Below are 20,684 nucleotides of genomic sequence, written 5' to 3'. Positions count from 1 at the left end.
AGTATGGCCTGGAAGTCCTGAGGTCAAAATGAAAGACACCAGCGAGAGTGGTGGAGAATGGCTGAGCTAAGACCATGTGGGACTTGTACAGATGGACAAATTGGTGATGGCTAATCAATCAGACATAGTGGTGGTAGACAAGCAGACAAAGACGACTGTAGTGAAAGACAAAGTGATACTGAATGACAGCAACATCAGGAAGAAGGAACACAAGAAGCTGAAGAAGTACCAAGGGCTCAGACAAGAGCTCAAGAAGATGTGGAGGGTTGAAGGTAACAGTGGACCTAGTGATAATCGGAGAACTCGGTGCAATAACCCACAAGCTAGGCGAGTGGCTCCAGCAGATCCCAGGAACAACAGTTCTGTTCAGAAGAGCGCAGTCCTGGGAACAGCTAAGACACTGTGCAGGACCCTCAAGCTCTCAGGCCTCTGGTAGAGGACGCAAGCTTGAAGGATAGACCACCCACAGGGGCAAGAGGGGAAGATCATGGTGACATGTACATAAATATGTGACCAGCAATCTAATTAAAGACTGAGTAACAAGCAAGAAACACAAAATGTGTGCCACTGACAAAACTTTTGGAAACAACTGTAACGATTTTATGATTAAATTAAGGTGACGGCACGCTTCAAACATATGCAGAACAGATGTGGCTGTGGTTATACAATTTTGTCTTACAAAGATCAGCTCTCTGTTTCAGTACTTAAGATATGTTTCCCCTTTCTTTAGCTCAGAAATGTCCAGTTGTTGAATGTTGAAAGCAGAAGTAAAATGACAGCTCCTCAGTTAATATGACTATAGCAATGTTCTTATTGGTTAACGTTTTCACACATTGTTCTGTGTTGCTGATTTTTAACAAGATGCATTGCAGGCTGTTGCTGACTGGGTGACAGACACGTAACAGAGAGGAGGCATGAAAGCTGTGGTTGGACTGCTGGTGCTGCTGGTCAGAGTTTCTCATGGTGAGTTTGTTTCAGGTTTTTTCACTAAAACTTTATTTTAGATGATTTATAACATGCTTTGCAGAAATAAGACAAAGTGCACACAATAAAAGTTTTAAATGATCCTTTATTGATTAAAAATAATCTTGAATACTAAAATAAAATAAATATGTACACATGCATTTCACACCTCCATCTATTTCTAATGAATTGAGTAAAGTGTGAGGAAAAAGCATGAGTTCAGAAAAGTGTGAATCAACAGCACTGTATAAACTTATTTTATTACAACCTGTACACATGTAGTGCCTTTTTGTGAATACTGAAAATGACATTGATATATATTAACATTAAAACCATCAGTTTCACAAACAAAACATCTCAAAAAGCATTTTCAGATTTTAATGATGTATGAATGGACACTGTGATGATACGGTGATGATGATACATGTTGAAGGTATCTGACTACTGTGAAGTTGTCATTTTTCGAGTACAGTAAGAATGTTTCCACAGAGATACTAATAAATGAGACCCTTTATTAGAACAGGCTCACCAAGGTTGGAGATACGCCATAACATAGTGCCTGGCACAGGGTACTGAAATATCTATCCTGAGTGTGGCCTGGAGGTCAAAATGGTATATGCCGCTATAAGTTGTTGAGAATGACCAAGCTAAGATCCCGTGTGATGTCCTTACAGACAGACAAACTGGTGATGGCTAACCAATCAGACACTGTAGTGTTGGGCATCCTGTAAGAAGAAGACGGCCGTAGTGATAGATGTAGCAAAACCAAGCTATAGAAAGATCAGAAGGATTGGAACACAAGAAGCTAAATTAATACCAAGGGCTAGAGACGATGTAGAAGGTGAAGATAATGGGGAAGGTGGAAGATGCGGAAGGTGACAGCCAGTTAGGGGATCACAATGTCATTCCTGGATAGTCATCTGAGATTACCAAATGAGCACAGTTGTAGGAACAGCAAAGATACTTCACAGGATGCTCAAAACTCCCAGGTTTCTGGTAGAGGCCTAAGCTTGAAGGATATATTGCCAAAAGTTTTCACTCACCCACTAAAATCATTGAATCCAGAAGCTACAATCACTTCCATGGCCACAGGTGTATGAAATTAAGCACCTAGGTATACAGACTGCTTGTATAAAAATTTGTGAAAGGATGGGTCACTGTTAGGAGCTCAGTAAATTTCAGCGTGGTATCGTAATAGTATGCCAATTTTCAAGTCCAGTCATAAAATTTTCTCACTAGTAAATATTCTTAAAAAAGTCCAGGTGATTGGGAATGACAGCAACTCAGCCACAAAATGATATTTCATGTGAAATCACAGCACAGGTTCATCAGGTGCACAGTGTGCACAGGTCACCAACTTTCTGTTATAGACCTCCAAACTTTGTGTGACCTTCCAATAGCATAGAGAGCTTCATAAAATGGGTTTCCATGATTGAGCAGGTGCATCCAAGCCTTACATCACCAAACACGATGAAAGCAGTCGGATGAAGTGGTTTAAAGCATGGTGCCACTATATTCTACAGCATTAGACATGTTCTCTGGAGTAACGAACCGCCCTTCTTCATCTGGCAATCCGATGGATTAGTATGTGTTTGGAGAACTCTACCTGTCTGACTGCAATGTGCCAAGTGTAACGTTTGGCAGAGGTGGAATTGTGGTGTTTGGTTGTTTGTTAGAAGTTCAGCTCAGCCCCTTATATCCAGTGAAAGTTAATGCTGTAACAACAAGAAACTTCTTTACCACTAGGGGCTGCCAATAGTTAAAGAAATAGTTCTGACTAGGGATGGGTACCGGTGTCCGGTGCCATGATGGCACCGGTTCTGACATAAACGGTAGTAACCAGACCGAAAAGCAGCGCACATTTCGGTGCTTTATTTCGGTGCTCTTTTTTCCTGAGCTGTGATACACTTTAGATTCTAGCCAATCATTTTACGTTTCCGAGGATAGTAGGCGGGCCCAGGTACGTACGTTCTTTTAGAGCAGAGCTACAGATTAAAAATGTCCAAGGCGAAGCGGTCAAAAGCCTGGCTGTACTTCACAGCAAAATATGCAAACTCAGCAGCAACAAGTGCTTTAAGCTGATACTGTGATACTGTCAAAGAAGGTAACACCTCAAATCCAATGAAACACCTGGCGACACATAGCGTTTTTTTTAAAAGCCCAGAAATGCGCCGTGTTTGATAGCTTGCTGCGAGACCTCACACCGAGCACATCTACTGCGGGTGGGTTGCCTGTTATCAGACCCGGAGTTAGCAATATCCCCTAAAAACACGAAGAGGAGAGTCCTGGCCCCTAGCCCTGCCAGTGTAGCAGAAATGATGATGGATGATGATGGCAGCAGCAGCCGTTCTTCTCTGCGTGAGTAGCTTAATGTTGTTCGCGTGTAATTTACGTTGAGTAGGCTAACCACGTTATTACATTAATGCATGTAAGGTGAACTAGCAAACATCATCATAGCTACATGCGGCTGTCTTCTTGTTTGATGGCAGATGCTCCCTTCACCCTGGCCAAAAAGGCTAAAATGACCAAAGAAAAAGTGAAAAACAGTTAAACATGAGAGGTTTAGGACAAAGTTTGTGTTTTTTCCATTGTTTAAGCACTGCTTCCAGCCAAGAGTGATACCATAAATGCCCCATAGCTGCAGAAAAGGCTAACATTGTCATCTTTTTACAAAAAACAGCTGAACATGAGAGGTTTTTGGACCAATTTTGTGTTCTCCATTCTTTAAGCACCGGTTTGAGCACCGTTTGAGCACCGGCACCGTTTTAAAAGTACCGGTTTGGCACCGGTATGGGATAAAACCTAAACGATACCCATCCCTAGTTCTGACATAGTAGTATTACTTTGACGTTTAGGTTAAAATCAAATAGTAAACACTCAAGCCCAGTTTGGTTTAACTGTATGTAGCTTATGATTATTCTCTCATGTAAATTTATTTCTGTAAATATTTATTTTTCTGTTAACACTTGACTACTTTTTGTCTTAATCAAACCTTGTTTAGCGTGAATGACAAATTGTTCCCTCTCTTCCTCTCAGTCCATCACATCTGGATTATCTTTTTTCTTGAAGGCTAAAAGAGGAAGAAAAACTGATACCTCTTTCTTCCTCTCAGCATGTAAAAAGATAATTTTAACTTCAGTAAAACCTCACCTCAACGGTTTCACACGTTCTCCTCTGAGGCTGATCACTAACAGGATATATTGAGACCTGTTCACGCTTAAGAGACAAAGAGATAAAAATGCAGAACATGGAAGTTGTATTTAAACTGTTCTTGATGTTGCTCGGAGTCTCTCATGGTGAGCTACTAAACTTTTTCCATGTGGTGCCTCAATGTTAACTTCTATATTTTATTTATGTTTTGTGGCTACGGGATCCACTACAGCTAATGAAACATGTTTTGTTTTTTTCAGTTGAGGGCTTGTTAAACACATTAACAGTTGCAATATTATTTAAGTAAAGTAAATGCAGACAAACTGATTAAATATTATTTAAATATAAATATGCATATCAAGAAGTAGATTGGACATAGCACTATGCTGGCAAAAATACACATTTTAATATTAGGTATTTTGAATCATTTTAAAATTATTAGGGTCTTCTTCACAAACGAAGGTAACAACTTCTTTTATAAACAATTTTATAATTACTGAGCTTTTTTTTTCTTTTTCGTTTCTTTTCTTTTGTTGTAAAAAGGCACAGATGAATTGCAGCATTTAAAACATTGACAACAGAATACTAAAGCTACAGCAGCTGTTCTACAAAAGACAAATCAGCTGAAACGTCACTGTCTTTCAGTGACAAACCTGTATAATGCATCTGCAAATACTAAATGATTTGCATACTGTGAACTGAGACAGACACACAGTAGCCACAAAAGTGCTATTTTTGATTTAGGTTAACACTTGCATGCTGCAGATGCAAATGTTTACCTTCTAACAGAGACTGAGCTCTCAAAACTGTGATATTATTTTTTTTATTTTCTTGACTTTAATTTTTTTTTCTTTTTTGCAGGTGTGGAAACTCACTGTGATGGCAGACAGGATAGAGCTCAGTGTTTTGGAGTTTTGGGAGGAAGTATAGACATACAGCTGATGAACGGCACCTCAGAAATACATAAATACAAATATTTAAAGAATTCATTAGTACTACTATATGTGTCAGACAAACAAGTTCAGGCTAATACCATAGGACACAGATCTCTCATTTTCCACGTTAATGGAACATTTAGGATCAACAACTTGAGCAGCAATGACAGTGGTATTTATACCCTTCAAACCTTTGATGCAGCTGCAAGATCAACAGGCGAGTGGACTTTACAGTTGTTTATTCAAGGTAATTATTTTCCCTGTTCGGAGATTAAGAATAGATATACATCTAATAGCAGCATATATGTTCTTCATTTAAAATAACAAGAAATGACCAGGATCCTGTTATACTACCAAAATTCATCTGTGTGTTTCTCTCAGCTCCTGTGTCCTCTGTCCTGCTGGTCTCTGAGTGTCTGTCCCAGGGAGAGAGGAGGGTGTCCTGCTCCTCTGAGGGAGGGGACAGTCCTCAGTACAGCTGGACTCTGGATGGACGCACACTGACAGATGCTGAGCTTCTTTCTGTAAATAATGAGACTAACATCATCACTCTGAAACAGCACGTCTCAGGACGTCTGGTCTGCTCAGTCAGGAATTACATCAGTAATGTCTCCAAAGAGGAGAGAATATCTATCTGTGGTGAGTGAGAACATTGTGATAATCACAAATATGATCATTTGGTCACTTTCTCTTACATACATAATCTGTTTTTGCTCTCAGGCTTCATTTTCATTAACTGCACTTCTGTCAATGGGACACAGATATCAGGGTGGGTGCATGAAGCCAATAAAACCCTGTGTATTAAACCAACAACACAACTAACACGAGACCCTAAAATGATCACGCAAACTGCTGTGACTGAAGGGACTGACAGAGTGCCAATTGAAAACCTGAATGATATCCTCAGTCCAGCTTTCAGCAGTGCTCAGCTGTGGTACATTAGTAAGTGAAAATTAATTCTACTACAGTAGATCCGTTAATGTTCTTTTCGAATTTTTTCTTTCTTAATAAAAAAAGGTGTTTTCTGAATGGTTTGGTTTTGTGTCCTGTTAAAACAGGTATTTTGTCACTGATCAGTGCTGTTCTCTTAGCGTTCCTAATTTTATTAGTTGTGGGTGTAGCAGTCATCTGGGCTCAGAGAAAAAAGCAAAACAACAAACCTACAAAACAAAAAGGTAAGAAAATTCCTGTTGTTCTTACTCATGTAGCTCACACTGCCTTCTTACAGTTTTTCTAAGATTCGAGAAGGTTTAATATCCTTTTGATTTTATTTACAGAAATACACACAAATATTGTTTCTCACCAGCCTCTACCTCTACATTTTTGATTTGCTCCCAAGAGTTTTTAATTCTGGCATATGTCAGTAAAATTTGAGTGCATCATTTATCAGCTGGCTTTAATACAGTAACGAGAAATGTGAGGAAACAGGACTGAGCACTTTTGTTTAAATCTTATAAAAAATAAAATTCAAATTCAAATTTTATTTGTCACGTACACAGTCATACACAGTACGATATGCAGTGAAATGCTTAGACAACTGCTCGTGACCTAAAGAAAAAAAAAAAGGCTATGAATAAGATAGGAAATAAATATGAAAAATTAAAAAGGGTAAATTTAACTAGGAAGGAATAAAATATAAATTAAGGTTAAAAATGAAATAACTGTACAACACAAATTAGAATGAAGGGTAAATTTAACTGGGAAAGAATAAGATAAAATATATAAATTAAAGTTGAAAATAAAATAACGGTACAACACAATACACAGTATAGAACTATATAAGAATGTATGAAGAAATATAAATATATACACAATAACAGCAGCTGTACAAGTATTAACTGGAAATGAAGAATATAGTGACCAGTGTTGTGCAATCCACATTATGTCTTGTGCAGTGCAAATATGCTTAAAGTGGTTTAAGTGATGAAGTGAAAACAATGTCCAGAATGTCCAGTGTGTGTGTAAGAACTGTATGTGTGGGTCAGTGCTGTGTGATTAAGAGACCGTATCGCCTGCGGGAAGAAGCTCCTCCTCAGTCTCTCTGTGTTGGTCTTCAGGGAGCGGAATCGCTTTCCTGACCTCAACAGAGAGAACAGTCTGTTGTTGGGATGGCTGAGGTCCTTCACGATCTAAGTTTTGTGAAAAGTCAAACTACTCAGTCACTGTAATAATATGTTTGTGTTACGCCTTCTTGCTACAATATAGATGAAGAAGATGATGAGGAAGTAACCTACGCTGATGTCAGGGTGATGAAACACCGGGAGAAGGAAATGGAGCAAAAATCGGAGGTGGAGTATGGCCAAGTCAAGTTTTCAAAGCGACCTCTGTACACTGAACCTACAGAAGATGACTGTTTGTATGCCAATGTTCAAAAATCAGATGATTTGAGTGATCATTGCTTTTATACATACTGCACAACAGAGTGAGACGGTGATGTCAAGATGCTTCAGGTGATTCAGAAAAATACAAACCATCAAAGCTCATATTGATTTATGGATCTTCTTTACTTTCACTGCACTTCTCTATCACAACAGAACATCAGTACATCTATTGGAGCTTATATTTGTTTTGGTAAATGGACTGGTTCTTATATAGCGCTTTTCTACTCATCTGAGCACTCAAAGCGCTTTACACAACTTGTGCATTCACCCATTCACACAAAGTGCTTCATAGCTAACATTCACATACTTCGATGGATGCATCTGAGAGCAATTTGGGGTTAGTATCTTGCCCAAGGATATTTGGCATGTAGATAGGGGAAGCCAGGAATCGAACCACCAACCTTCCGATCAGTGGATGACCTGCTCTACCACCTCTGCTACAGCCACCCCGTTTATTTTATCACCAAAATATTTGTGTCCCACTTGTGAATGACTATTCTGCCGCTTGGTGTTCCCACAGTACAATCATCCTGTACCCTGTGCTGAGAGAAACACACCCAGATGTCTTTTGATCTGATTTCTTTGTAGTCGTTAATGAAAAAGTGCAAAATACACATATCTGGTATTGTGTGAGATATATCATATATATATATTTTTTTCAAAAAGTGTTTAATTTAAATGTTAAACTTGACTGATGATTTTCTAACTGAATAAAAGATTTTACATTAATATTTACCACTGTCATTCTTGCTCAGATTACTGATCCTAAATGTTCCATTACTGGGGGATAAAAAGAGATTTATTTTCTATAATATCAGGAATAACCTCATTATTTCTTAAATCTAGTATTTTTAATGAATTCTTTAACTTTTTTAAAGAATTCTAGGTAAATGTTCACACTTCATCCCAATCCTGTCAGCCATCACAAGAAGTCTCCTAACTTACGAACAAAAAAGTAAACAAAACCACAATTGTCATCATGTAAAGGTAATATTGGCATATTTTTACCCCAAGCAGAACTTGTACTTTTGTGGTTTCAGCCTGTCTGACTGTGTTTTTGTAAAGATGCATTTGTTTGTGTGCAGAGGGCATCACTGTGACTGAAATGCATCATTCAAGCGTTCAAAAAGAAAGCTAATTCATGTGTGACTAAGAGGAAATCATTCATCATCCATATAAAAAAAAAAAAGAGCTTTTGAGACTTAATAAATATCCATATTTCAGTACTTTAAAAAGTAGAATAATGTTAAGGACTGTCTCTGCACAGTTTCCCAGCATCCATGCCCTCACAGGAGCACTACAGGAGGAACAGTACCATCTGGTGGCATGTATTTAAACATCTTTTCCACTCAGCAAGCCAGTGAGGGTATAATAGAGACTGCTAATTGAATGACATACAGACAAAACAAAGCTTCATCACTATTCACTCTTTGTCAACTCAGCAGGCAGCTCTCAGCTGAGCTTCTTTTGCAAAGCTACAAACTGGCACAACCTGTTTGTAGCTGTCCTGTTAGTGAACAGATTCATGCCCTGTGACAGACTGGCAACCTGTCCAGGGTGTACCCTGCTTCTCACCCTAAGACAGCTGGGATAGTCTCCAGGCTCTCCGGGACAATAAATATGATGCTAATGGTGTATTATCAGTAAAGACATGCCTTTCAGTGTTTATCTAATTTCATATTAATGACCTACAAAAGCAAACTTCAATACAGCAGAACTCTGCCAATTAACTATTCTCTTGATGGACTCGACACAGCCAGATTTGAGGTGTGCAGGTCATCAAAGCTCCAGAGGTGCCAAGTCAGGCTGGCTATAGTTCCAATACATTACAGACAAAATCTCTGACACAGTCTGATACATGTCATAATAGAAAATAGACAGATGGATCTGGGGCTTATATCATACAACCTGTAATTTGTAAAATGAAAAAAAAACTCATAATGCTAAATAAAAACTAATGTACAAAAGTCATGTGTCATTCCCCTTTTTTATATTTTGGCTCCTAAGAAGCCAGGCTTTCTCGTTTAAAAGCAGGATTTAGCAAATGTTCGCCAGGATTTCCAGAGGTCTTAAAAAGTATCAGTGATACTCTCTTGCTCTCTCTCGCTTTCTTTTTCTGTTTCATGTTTATATGTGTACATATATAAATACATATGGTGACTTATTAATATATTTTAACAGATTGCAACATTTTATTTGCCTTTAGCTTTTAAATAAAAGTCCAAGATCATTGTCACTATATCATAAACATGTAAACAACAATCTAATTGAAAACTGAAGCAACAAGTATAAAACACAAACTTTGGCCAAAACTGTAACGATAGTGAGTTTTGACTTCATAAAAGTCTTTATTAAGGTGACGACACACTTTAAACATATGCAGAAGAGATGCATCGTCTCACAAAGAACAGCTCTCTGTTTGAGTACTTATAAGGATCGGTTTCTTCTCCTCAGCTCAGAAATGTCCAGTTATGGTATGATGAAAGTGAAAGTAAAATGAGAGCCCCTCAGTTACACCTCAGAGAAAAATAAAGATGACTATAACAATGTTCTTATTGGTTGAAGTTTTCACTCTTTCTCCTCTGTTGACGATCTCTAATAAGATGCATTTCAGGCTGTTGCCGACTGGGTGACAGACACGTAACAGAGAGGAGTCATGAAAGCTGTGGTGGGACTGCTGGTGCTGCTGGTCAGAGTTTCTTATGGTGAGCTTTTTAAGGTTTTTCCACTAAAATTTTATTTTAAATGATTAATCACTTGCTTTGAAGAAATAAGACGAAGTGCACATAAAAGTGTGCATAAAAGTTTTAAATTATCCTTTATTGATAATTAAAAAATTATCTCAAATACTTAAATACTGAAATGCATTTCCATATTCAGAAAAAAAATATGTGCGCATGCATCTCATACATCCATCTATTTCTCAAGCAGGGCTTTTCGTAGAGGTAAACGTGGTGTACATCCTGGACAGGTTGTCAGTCCATGGCAGGTTGTGCACACATTTCCGAATCAATTGTATCTTTCTCTTTGTTTCTGCAACACAAAACCAACTTACTCTTTGCATACTTTTTTGTTTGTTTTCATGGCATCGTTGTCATGTCACTTTTAGATCCATTTTGATTTTTATATGTTAAAGTTTAGCTTTTCATCTTGGCTACTGAACTCTCCATATCAACTGTCTTAATAGAAAAAGTGGAAACAATCTTGCTAATGTTTTCTTCTTTTGCCATGATTTCAGTGTTGAGGTTTAACACAATCTGCGAAAAATATTATTTTCAAAAACAAAATTGGAAGGATATAAAATTTTCACCTGAATGTAGAGCAGGAATGAATCAGATGATTTTAAGTTGGACAAAGAGTTCAATATTTGGTTGGAATTCTTAGTACCAATGAGATGATATTGAGTACTGACAACTGCTTTAAGTAGTTTATACTAAGATACTGAAAGCAGATGTCAAATGTAATAGTAATTACTTCCTGTCTGGTCTAAATTTACGTGTTCTTGTCTGAAACTGATCACTAACAGGAAACATGCTCAGTGTAGGTTGTACAAGTTTACATCTGTGTTAAGTAGAGGAGTTTGTGTTAAAGCTGCCTTGTGATTACATAGAAAAATCACCCCCCCCCCCCCCCCCCCCCCAATAAACAGTCTGTTATAGTATTCTGTTTATTGGGGGGGTTGATTTTTGTTTGTTTGTTTGGTTTTTTTTGCACATGTACCAGCTGTGTTATCAAGTCCAGTATTGGAGCACATTTTCACATCATCCAATAAAACTATAATAAAACAAAAATGTAAGACTGTAACTCATCCTGTCCTGAATGGCACTGGGTGAAAGCCACCAAACATTCACCCAAAACATTACACAAAACTTAAAAAACTTACAGGAGTATAAAATGAACCCCATCAGTGATGTCTGCTTTTAGAAAATTGAATTCTTTAAATCAGATATAGCTTATTTTGCTATTACAACAGAGTATACAATGAAACACTTGCCATTGTACTGCCCACCCAGGTCATTGTAAAATAAAACAAATGGTCTTCTTTAAGTTTTTTTTTCGCCTCTCATCCAAAATGTTCCTTCAGTTTTAGAACAGCTGGTGGAGACTCCAATATAATAAACCCCTGATGGTGGCTATCCCAGTGGTCGTGAGGGTTGTTAGCCCACTACGGATCATGTCAGTCAAACAGAGTAATATACCTTAATGCAGTTTAATATGTTAATAGTGGGTTTCTCTAATATTGCGAGGCCTTCATCTTTGTGGAGGTGGCATATTTTGTGATTTTATGCTATAAAAATAAAAATGCACAGAACTGAATTATGACAGTACAGGAAGGTAAGTGTAAGAAATGCAACAAAGGTGTGAAAGTTTGTCAATGAAGTCTGAAGTAGCATTGTTATTATTCACCACCAGGGTGCCATCATTTGTAGAAAAGATTTTTTGAAAGCAGTGTTATTTCTAAAATGCTTAAGTTTTAAAATGAAACAATAAAAGGTCAAAATTAGCGTAGCTGCATTGTGTATTGTGTTAATGTTTTAGTGGAATATAAGAAAAAAGAAATAAAAACCTGATATTTAATTTTTGTAAACATTGACTGTTAAATATCTAAATTGAACTCTTGTCAAGCCGTTAAAGACTAATCTGACAGAGTTAATATTTCCAACAGTACAATTTCAAATTTTTTATATATTCTTCTGTAATCTGAAATCTTATGTAGAGGTTGAAAATGTATTATAATTATTATTAGTAGTAGTAGTTTTAGTATTAGTATTAGTGTTATTTGACTGTGAAGGGCAATGAAAAATCATTTATTTTATTAAATTTTGTCACCTAAACTTATTTCTGAAGTTGATCATTTCTTTTGATGAGTTTGAGGTTTAATAGCTGCTGACTGGATCAGCAGAGGCTGAATGGTGAGCATGCATAGATGCTGTAGATGGACTATTTATGTTTTTGTAGTCTCCCATGGTAGGCTGTTCAGCCCTCCTCACGGTGTTTCAACAATATGCTTTGAAGCTAGGTAGAAGCTGTACACCATACAGCCAAAAAACGAGTTTCATTATTCTTACTAAGAAGAAGCTCCAACTACTCTTCTTCTTTCAGCTTGGTCACCACAGCATCCATCTCACCCTATCCACAGCATCCTCTTCTGTCACACCTACCCTCTGCATGAATGTTCTCTGAGGTCTTCCTCTTTTCCTCCTGCATAAGGCTCTATATTTAAGACCCTTTGTCCATTAAAGCCACCATCTCTCCTCTGGCACTGAAACAGACAGAAGATAAGCAAAAAAGTACTATTTGAACACCTAAAATAATAATTTATGTTTTTTTACATTTGTTTTATTTGCAGGTGTGGAAACTCACTGTGATGGCAGACAGGATGGAGTTCAGTGTTATGGAGCTTTGGGAGGAACTGTGGACATCCAGCTGATGAACAGCACCTCAGAAATGTCGAGATACCAGTTGTTAAAGAATTCATTAAAAATACTAGATGTGAGAAATAATGAGGTGATTCCTAATATCACAGAAAGGATCTCTGCCTTTAATTCCAGTTATAGAACATTTAGGATCAATAACCTGAGAAGAAATGACAGTGGTAATTATACCCTTCAAACCTTTGATTCAGATGGAAGAATATCAGACGTGTGGACTTTACAGTTGTTTATTCAAGGTAATGTTTTCCCTGTTGGAAAATGCTAACATTATAAGTTATAATTTCATCTATAAATTAAATTATAATTTTAATCTATAAAGCATATCTTATAAAATTTTGGATGCCTATATGTTATTCTTTATACTTTAGAATGATCAAGATTCTGATTTAACATATAAACTCATCTGTGTGTTTCTCTCAGCTCCTGTGTCCTCTGTCCTGCTGCTCTCTGAGTGTTTGTCCCAGAGAGAGATGAGGGTGTCCTGCTCATCTGAGGGAGGGGACAGTCCTCAGTACAGCTGGACTCTGGATGGACGCACACTGACAGATGCTGAGCTCCTTTCTGTAAATAATGAGACTAACATCATCACTCTGAAACAGCACGTCTCAGGACATCTGGTCTGCTCAGTCAGGAACAACGTCAGTGATGTCACCAAAGAAAAGAGGATATCTACCTGCGGTGAGTGAGAACACTGTGACAATGACAACTTTAATGATTCTGGTCATTCTGTTTTTCATCAAGTATATGTTTCTACCGATAGGCTTCATTTTCATTAACTGCACCTTAGTCAATGGGACACAGAAATCAGGGTGGGTGCGTGAAGACAATTACACTCTGTGTATTGAACCAACAACACAACCTACACGAGAACAAACAATAGAGTCTACACAAACCAGCATAGTGTCAAAGAAACACTCTACTAACAGCAGTGATGACCCATGGAACATTAGTAAGTGGAAAATAAAAACTCTGTAGATCTATGTGTGTAATTTTCCTCTTCCTTCTTGTCTTTTTCATTAAGAAAATACTGTATGTTTGCCAACTTGTGGTCTTGTTTGTTTTGAACAGGATATTTCCCACTGGTCGGTGTTGTTCTCTCAGCAGCTGTAATTTACTTAGTTGTGGGTGTAGCGCTCATCTGTGCTCAGAGGAAAACGCAAAACTACAGACCAACTAAACCAAAAAGTACAAAACTTATTTTTTCCTCAGTCACTTGCTCGGGTTAGTGTACCTTTTGGATTTTGTCTTGGTGTTAAATATACATCTTCATTTTACATTGTTTAATAACTGTTTTTGCTGTTTTAGGTTGAGTTTATTGATGCATTTGTTATATGTAAATGTAATTTTTGGCTGTTGCTGATCAGCTAACTTTAATACAATAACTACAAAGAAGGAGAAACAGCTCTCTCCAAAGATAAAACTACATTTCACTACTGGAACATTTTTGTGTGAACTTTGATCAGAGTCAGACAAACCATTTCACATCATCTCCAGTCTTTGTGCTAAAACAAAACAGCTGTTTCCACAGCAGACACAACAGTGAACATTTTTATTTCACTCCTATCAAAAAAGCAAAGAAGTTTCACAATTTCTCACATTTCTTGCTAATTTGCAGATGAAGAAGGTGAGCACGAAGTAACATATGCTAATCTAGAGGTCATGAAACAGCAGGAGAAGCGAGTGGAGCAAACAGCAGAGGTGGAGGCAGAGGTGGAGAATGGCCAAGTCCGGTTTTCAAAGCCGCCTCAGCACACTGAACCTACAGAAGACGACTGTTTGTATGCCAGAGTTCATAAAGTCAGGTGAATTAAGAGCTTCTATGCAAACTAACCACTGAAGAGCCACAGAGGGAGGACTTGTTGTCAAGATGTATGAATATCTCTCATTTATTGTGATTTTCAGTGTACAAGCTTTTCAACCACAGCTTTTATGAGTGGAGGTTTTTGTGTTCTTTTTTGTATCCTGTTAAAGATCTGAGATTTCCTCCTGTTATCATTTAAGTGAGTTTTTAACTTGTCTTGTTAGAAAAATAAGGCAACATTGAAAAACTGAATTTTTGGACAAATTTCACTGCAGCAACACAGAAAAAGAGAACATGGTGTTAAAAAAAATTCTTGAGAAACAATGGACAGTTAAAATTTATAGATTAAGCAATATCAAATTACTTCTTATAGACATAATACTATCAATACTGATCATTTTCTGGGAAGTTGTATTTTTAACATCTTGGCATCTTTTTTATACTAACAATTACCTAAGAGCTGCTTTAACACACATATCTGGAGTGCAAATTGTCAGTGTATTGACAATAAAGCAGCTCAGCCTCCTTCCAAACATACATAAACGCTACAGTTATGTTGAGACTGAAGACCAAAGACTAGACAAACACAAAGAAATCATCTGTGTGGAGAGAGAGCGGCTTATCTGCCTGTCATTAGAAGGTATTTGTGACAAATTAACATATTGGATAAAACTAATAAATTAATAACCCATTATTATTAATAGTAAATTAGCCTTTGAAGGTTCTCACTCATCCAGGTCATCGTAGTCTAAGGAGCTTGGAAAGAAAAGTGTCTGGACTTCTTTAAGTTGCTTAAAGACATTTCACCTCTCATCTGAGAAGCTTCTTCAGTTCTAAGGTCAAATGGTGGAGAGTCCCAGATATAAATCCAGTGGGAGTTTCCCCCCAAAGAGGAACAAAGGACCCCCTGATGATCCTCTACCTAATCACATGAGCCAAGGTGTGAAAACATGTGTGGGTCACAATGAGCCAGGGTTTCGGGTGAGCTCATTGTGAAACCTAGCCCCACCCTATCATGTGATTTCCTGAGGTCAGATGGCCCAGGGTGTGAGTGCATTAAGGCGTCTGGGAAGGGATCTCAAAACTGGATTATAGATGGCAGACAATTGGTGTCGTAAACCACCGCCTCTGTTCAAAGATTCTTTCCAAGCTCCCTAGACAAAGATAAATGTATATTTTACCCTTCCCTACCCTGTAGCAATGTATATTTTTCATAGTGTCCATATATTCACAAACATTAATCATTGTTTATATCTGTCCCAGATATCCCAACCTGTTCCAATATAGATGACTCAGTTTGTTCTTTATTGTATTTTTAATTAGTTAAGCTAACAGTGTTGATGTAATGAAAGATTTGTTAGATGGTAGCTCTTATTTATGGCTTTTCTAAATGGCAGCAGGGAACTTCAGCAGCTTCTAACTTTTTCCTTAACCTCCTAGGACCTGGCGTCCACATATGTGGACATCACATTTTGGGTTATTTAGACATAAATACTCAATTGTACGAGGACATTATACTGCTACTGTTCTATCGAAATTTTAAACGAATATCCTTATATGTGGCTCTCATTTTTCTTAGAAACAAAATTTAGGTGAAAAAAAATCTGGTAATTCTTTGTTTTTACATTCATCAGGTCCCAATCAGCCCAAATATCAAAGAGAAATTAAAAATGCATGCAGTGGAAGAGTTCGAATCTTGGGAGGTTAAATATAAGTTATGGTTTAAAATTTGTACCCCCAAACGCTCAAAGCAGATGGCTGCCCCTGCCCGAGCCTGGTTCTGCTTGAGGTTTCTTCCTGTTAAATAGAAGTTTTTCCTTCCAAATGTCACCAAAGTGCTTGTTCATAGAGGGCTGTCTGATTGTTGAGGTTTTCTCTGTACATTATTGTATCCTCCAATAGGATGTAAAGCTCTTTTAGTTGTCTGTTTTTGGCACTTCATAAATAAAATTGAATTGAACGCTGAAAGGTCATATTTACATGTACAGAAAACTGAAGGGGAAGAAATTAAATAAAGATTCTTCATTTGTTTCAGTAAATATTAACTTTACTTATTTATTAATTGATTATTTGACTGAAGCTGTATTTACTTATAGCAAAAATTTGTAATAAGCCCTTTGACAGATTAAATAGAGTTAGTCATTGATTCTTGTTAAGGCCTGTGATCTGCTCTCATACAAAATAAATGTATACATGTCCATTCCTTCATTGATTGTTGTTCTTCAGTCTGTGGAAAACATCATACATACATCATAGTTTGACTAGAATAAACTAGTTTTCTTGATATAACATTGTGACAACGGTAAAATGATGCCGGGGTTTCAGTTCAACTCATACAGAACAATTCATACAACACTAGAAACTTTACACTAATCAAAATTTCTAAATTGTATTTACTTAGTATTCAATTGATAAGAAAATGTTACATACTGAACAGCAGTACTGTTGATGTTGGATCAGTGCAAGCTATCCACTATCTCCTTCCCTGACTAGGGGCATTTCAAGAGGAACAGTGCCATCTGGTGGCTTAAATAAAAACATTTCTCAAATATGGTATCCCAACATTTGTTTGCACATTTTAACAAATTGCTGCATGTATTTCCGATTTCTATTTCCAACACACAAATACACATTTCTGGATACATCTGTAAATACCATCATTTTTTCTATTGTAAAATTTAATAATGATGTAGTAATAATAATAATAATAATAATGTATACTTTATTGATCCCCGTGGGGAAATTCGTCTCTGCATTTAACCCATTCACTCAGTGAAGCAGCAATTTCTTTATCCTGTGTCAAAGTACGACACTGCTATAGGAGCCTGTTACTCAGAAAAACAAGATTAATATAATGATGCTCTTATTAGTCAAGTTTTTATGAATTCTCCTCTGACACTGATCTCTGACAGGACGGACTGCAGGCAGCTGTTGACTGGGTCACAAACACTGAAGAGAGAGGAGACATGAAAGCTGTGGTTGGACTGCTGGTGATGTTGGTAAGTTTCTTATGGTGAGCTGTTGACTTTTTTCATCTTTATTCACACGTTTTGCAGAAATCCGATCAAGTGCAGTCAATAAAAGTTTTACATTATTAGAGCAATATGTAAAGCATCCCGAATACAATAGTACTCAAAAAAAAGAAAAAGTATTTTTCACTATTCTTTTCCATATATTAAAAAATCAAATCAAATATTCTGGAATCATTTAGACTATTTCTGTTTCTGCTTCACAAAACCAAAATCCTGGCTGCACACTTTTTTGTTGTTTGTTTTTACTTGTGTCATGTAACTTTTTTAATTTATTAATTCTAAGATACTTTGGAGCAGTTGTCACATGTGATAATGATCACTTCCTGTCTAGTCTAAATTTACACGTTCTTTTCTGAAGCTCAACACTAACAGGAAACATGCTTAAAGTAGGTTGTACGAGTCTGAATCTGGCTGCTGAGCTGACACAGACATAGGATGCTATGTTTGGGCTGTCTGTTTCTTTTTCTTTTTTCTTTTTTTTTTCTTTTTTTTTTCTGCCTGTCCCATTTGGTTCTTTAGCCATCAGAATTGTTGTCTGAAGACCAACAAGGATACCCAATGGATTTACTTTGCCAAATGGATCATCGTGGCATTGCCGTATTGGTCCATTTGGTCGATCTTTGTTTTTATTATTTATTATATTTTATTTTCAGATGTTACAGACGGGACAGACATGAGTGAGGGATAGGAAAGGGAGAAAGAAAGAGGAAGGAAAAGAAAAACAGAAGGGGAGAGGGACAGTGAGAAAGGGGGGGAGAAAAAAAATAAAAAATCTCCTGGATCACCTGTTGAGAGAAGAATAGAAAACAAGCAAAAAAAAAAACAAAAAACAAAAAAACAAAGCAACATACTAAACACAACACCATCGCATTAATCTAGCTAAGTGTAAACAGCAGTAAATACTAAATATTCAATGTTGTTGTGCAGCACGCAGGACAGATGTGCTTCGAAGTAGCAGCCAAGAAAGGTGTAATTTGGGTCTACGAGCAGTGAACACCCGTGTGCATACCTGTGTGGATCAGCGCGCTTGTATTCCAAAGGTTTCTCCATGTAACGATCTGCTAGGGAGTGTGGGGGGGCCACAGCCCCGTCCTCCAGGGTGTGAAGCAGGTATGGAGGAGATCAAAACTCCAGACATCCAGAGGCCCCCAGAACACAAGAGACCATGGAAGACCAACAGAGGGGCAGCCGCGCCACTGTTCCAGTAAGAGCTGAGGAGAGTCCCAGATGAGGGTTCACTCAGCAGCCGCGGAGCAGAAGCCAGGGGGAATTGCAGTGACGCGCCCATGAGCTCCGCCGGCCGCCAGCTGTGCCTGAGTGACCGAGCCCCAGGCCGAGAGGCCGGGGGCACCCCACCTCCGAAGGGGCCCGAGCGAGCCCCAGCCTCCAGGCCCCGACAAGCGGCCGCCAAGGAGTGAGCCGGTGTGTACCTGGACACCCACCCCCAGACACAAAGAACCACCAACGCACCGACACCTGAGGGAGTCCGCCACCGGCAGGGGAAGTGGTGGTGGGTGGAGATAGGCCTCCAAACCTTGGAGGGCCTGAGGTGTCCCCAGAGAGGTGGCGTCTGATACCCAACCTGACATATTGACACAGACATACAGGCACACACAGACACAAACATCCATTCCCCCCCTCATGCTCTCATATGCACTCACTACACACTCAACCAACGTGGAGACAGACATAAAGAGACGCTGTACACACGATCACACTCCCCAAGCGTACTCTACAAACCGGGTCTAGGTACCCTTGCCCCTGGAGGGGGGAACTGCACCCAGACCCAGGTGGTGTTACCCTTTTCCCTGCGGTGGGGAGAGGCAGACCGCCCCGACTCCGTAGCAGCAGGGAGGCCCCACACTCCAGACCGCAGTCGGACGGCCAACTCCTCCTAGCCCTCCCGCTCCAGCAGGCCGCAGAGAATGGGGGTGGGAGAAGACTCCAAACCTCCCTCCACCCGCTCATTGTAGTGTTGATGCATGTGTGTTCTAAGGTGCAATTAAAACCCAGGAGGGCATGGAGCTACCTGCCAAGGAGCAGCAGGTAAGCGCATAGTCCCTCCTGATAGCCCTCAATGTCTAAATGTATTTAAAATTGAGAGGTGGGCAACGACGCCAGGGGTGAGGTGTACACCCTGATGGTAATTTGGACTCTGTGATTGTGCCCACCCCCAAGATCCTATATGTATGTGTAATGAGAGTGTGAATAATGTGAATGTCTAAGTTGTGGGATAAAATTGAGGCAGAGGCAGCCAGAAGGGGACGGGGGGGGGTAGCCTCCTCTGCACCCTGGTGACATACCCCTACTCCAAGGCCCTGCATGTGTGGGTGGTTGTGGTGGAGTGGGAAGAGGGAGGCAGCTGGAGATGGGGAGGGAAGGAAGGGAGGGGCAGGTAACCCCTCCCTGGGGCCAGCTCCCCCGCTGACCCCAGTAGGCACTCCCACACTCCGCGACCCGCCAGACTAATGGGCAGGCCCATCCAGACCGGGCCCCAGCGCAGCAGCGCCTCCCGGCCCCACAGAGCCCGGGACAGTCCACCCAACCCCACCACAGAGAAAACTGCACCCACCCCACCATCCACTCATCTTCCAGACTACATAAGACAGTAAACGCCCAGGCTGAGATCTTCCTCCACCTCTCCTGTATCTCCCCCTCCTGCAGAGAGAGTTCCTGAAGAGAGGAAAGCTCCTGCAAGATGTGACCATCTCCCCCACCAGTTGAAGAGCCCCCCAGGCGGCTCGACGCACCGGCGGCACCCTGCCCCCATGCACCCACCCGCCCACAACCCCGGCAACACACCAACCAGGACCCAAGCCCCCGAGGCCCGGCCCGGGCCCCAGCCCAGAGACGGAGCGCCCCCAGAACCTCACGCCCATCCCGGACCCACCCAGGGCCAGCCAGGCTACCAGGTCAGTAACCCACGTCCGTCAGCACAGACCCTCCCCTAGCCCCGCTGCACGCAGCCGCGAGGAAACAGTCTCCTG

General features: G+C 39.5%; 2 protein-coding genes across 3 annotated transcripts; both read left to right on the top strand.

Moving 5' to 3' along the window:
* Window positions 1–4,124: 4,124 nt before the first annotated feature.
* LOC146717579 (uncharacterized) lies at window positions 4,125–8,152 on the top strand. Its single transcript, XM_085478177.1, has 6 exons — window positions 4,125–4,259; window positions 4,975–5,295; window positions 5,430–5,687; window positions 5,769–5,990; window positions 6,107–6,223; window positions 7,254–8,152. The coding sequence occupies exons 1-6, from the start codon at window positions 4,202–4,204 to the stop codon at window positions 7,472–7,474; spliced, it is 1,197 nt and encodes a 398-aa protein (XP_085334303.1). The 5' UTR covers window positions 4,125–4,201; the 3' UTR covers window positions 7,475–8,152.
* A 1,933-nt stretch (window positions 8,153–10,085) lies between these two features.
* Window positions 10,086–16,829, top strand: LOC146717578 (uncharacterized). 2 transcript variants are annotated; one of them, XM_085478243.1, is made up of 6 exons: window positions 10,086–10,134; window positions 12,780–13,100; window positions 13,285–13,542; window positions 13,625–13,735; window positions 13,939–14,049; window positions 14,480–16,829. In XM_085478243.1, the coding sequence occupies exons 1-6, from the start codon at window positions 10,086–10,088 to the stop codon at window positions 14,668–14,670; spliced, it is 1,041 nt and encodes a 346-aa protein (XP_085334369.1). In that variant the 3' UTR covers window positions 14,671–16,829. The 2 variants fall into 2 exon arrangements, with proteins under 2 accessions (XP_085334369.1, XP_085334362.1); XM_085478236.1 differs by having other exon boundaries at window positions 13,625–13,813; window positions 13,933–14,049.
* The last annotated feature ends 3,855 nt before the right edge of the window (window positions 16,830–20,684 follow it).

This window comes from Copadichromis virginalis, linkage group LG2 (assembly GCF_057382275.1).
Source record: "Copadichromis virginalis isolate Kocher_CV1m ecotype Utaka linkage group LG2, C_Virginalis_male_GT1.1, whole genome shotgun sequence".
NCBI lineage: Eukaryota > Metazoa > Chordata > Actinopteri > Cichliformes > Cichlidae > Copadichromis > Copadichromis virginalis.
The sequence above is the reverse complement of the archived record's forward strand: the minus strand, read 5'-3'. Positions and strand labels throughout refer to the sequence as shown.

What these genes read in the sequence shown, in the direction of transcription:
- LOC146717578 (XM_085478236.1), top strand. Translation starts at nt 10,086, where the DNA reads ATGAAAGCTGTGGTGGGACTGCTGGTGCTGCTGGTCAGAGTTTCTTAT. An exon ending in GCTGGTCAGAGTTTCTTATG is followed by an intron (nt 10,135 to 12,779) that starts GTGAGCTTTTTA and finishes TTTTATTTGCAG; the next exon opens with GTGTGGAAACTCACTGTGAT. An exon ending in CAGACCAACTAAACCAAAAA is followed by an intron (nt 14,050 to 14,479) that starts GTACAAAACTTA and finishes GCTAATTTGCAG; the next exon opens with ATGAAGAAGGTGAGCACGAA.
- LOC146717579 (XM_085478177.1), top strand. Translation starts at nt 4,202, where the DNA reads ATGCAGAACATGGAAGTTGTATTTAAACTGTTCTTGATGTTGCTCGGA. An exon ending in GGAGAGAATATCTATCTGTG is followed by an intron (nt 5,688 to 5,768) that starts GTGAGTGAGAAC and finishes TTTTGCTCTCAG; the next exon opens with GCTTCATTTTCATTAACTGC. An exon ending in CAAACCTACAAAACAAAAAG is followed by an intron (nt 6,224 to 7,253) that starts GTAAGAAAATTC and finishes GCTACAATATAG; the next exon opens with ATGAAGAAGATGATGAGGAA.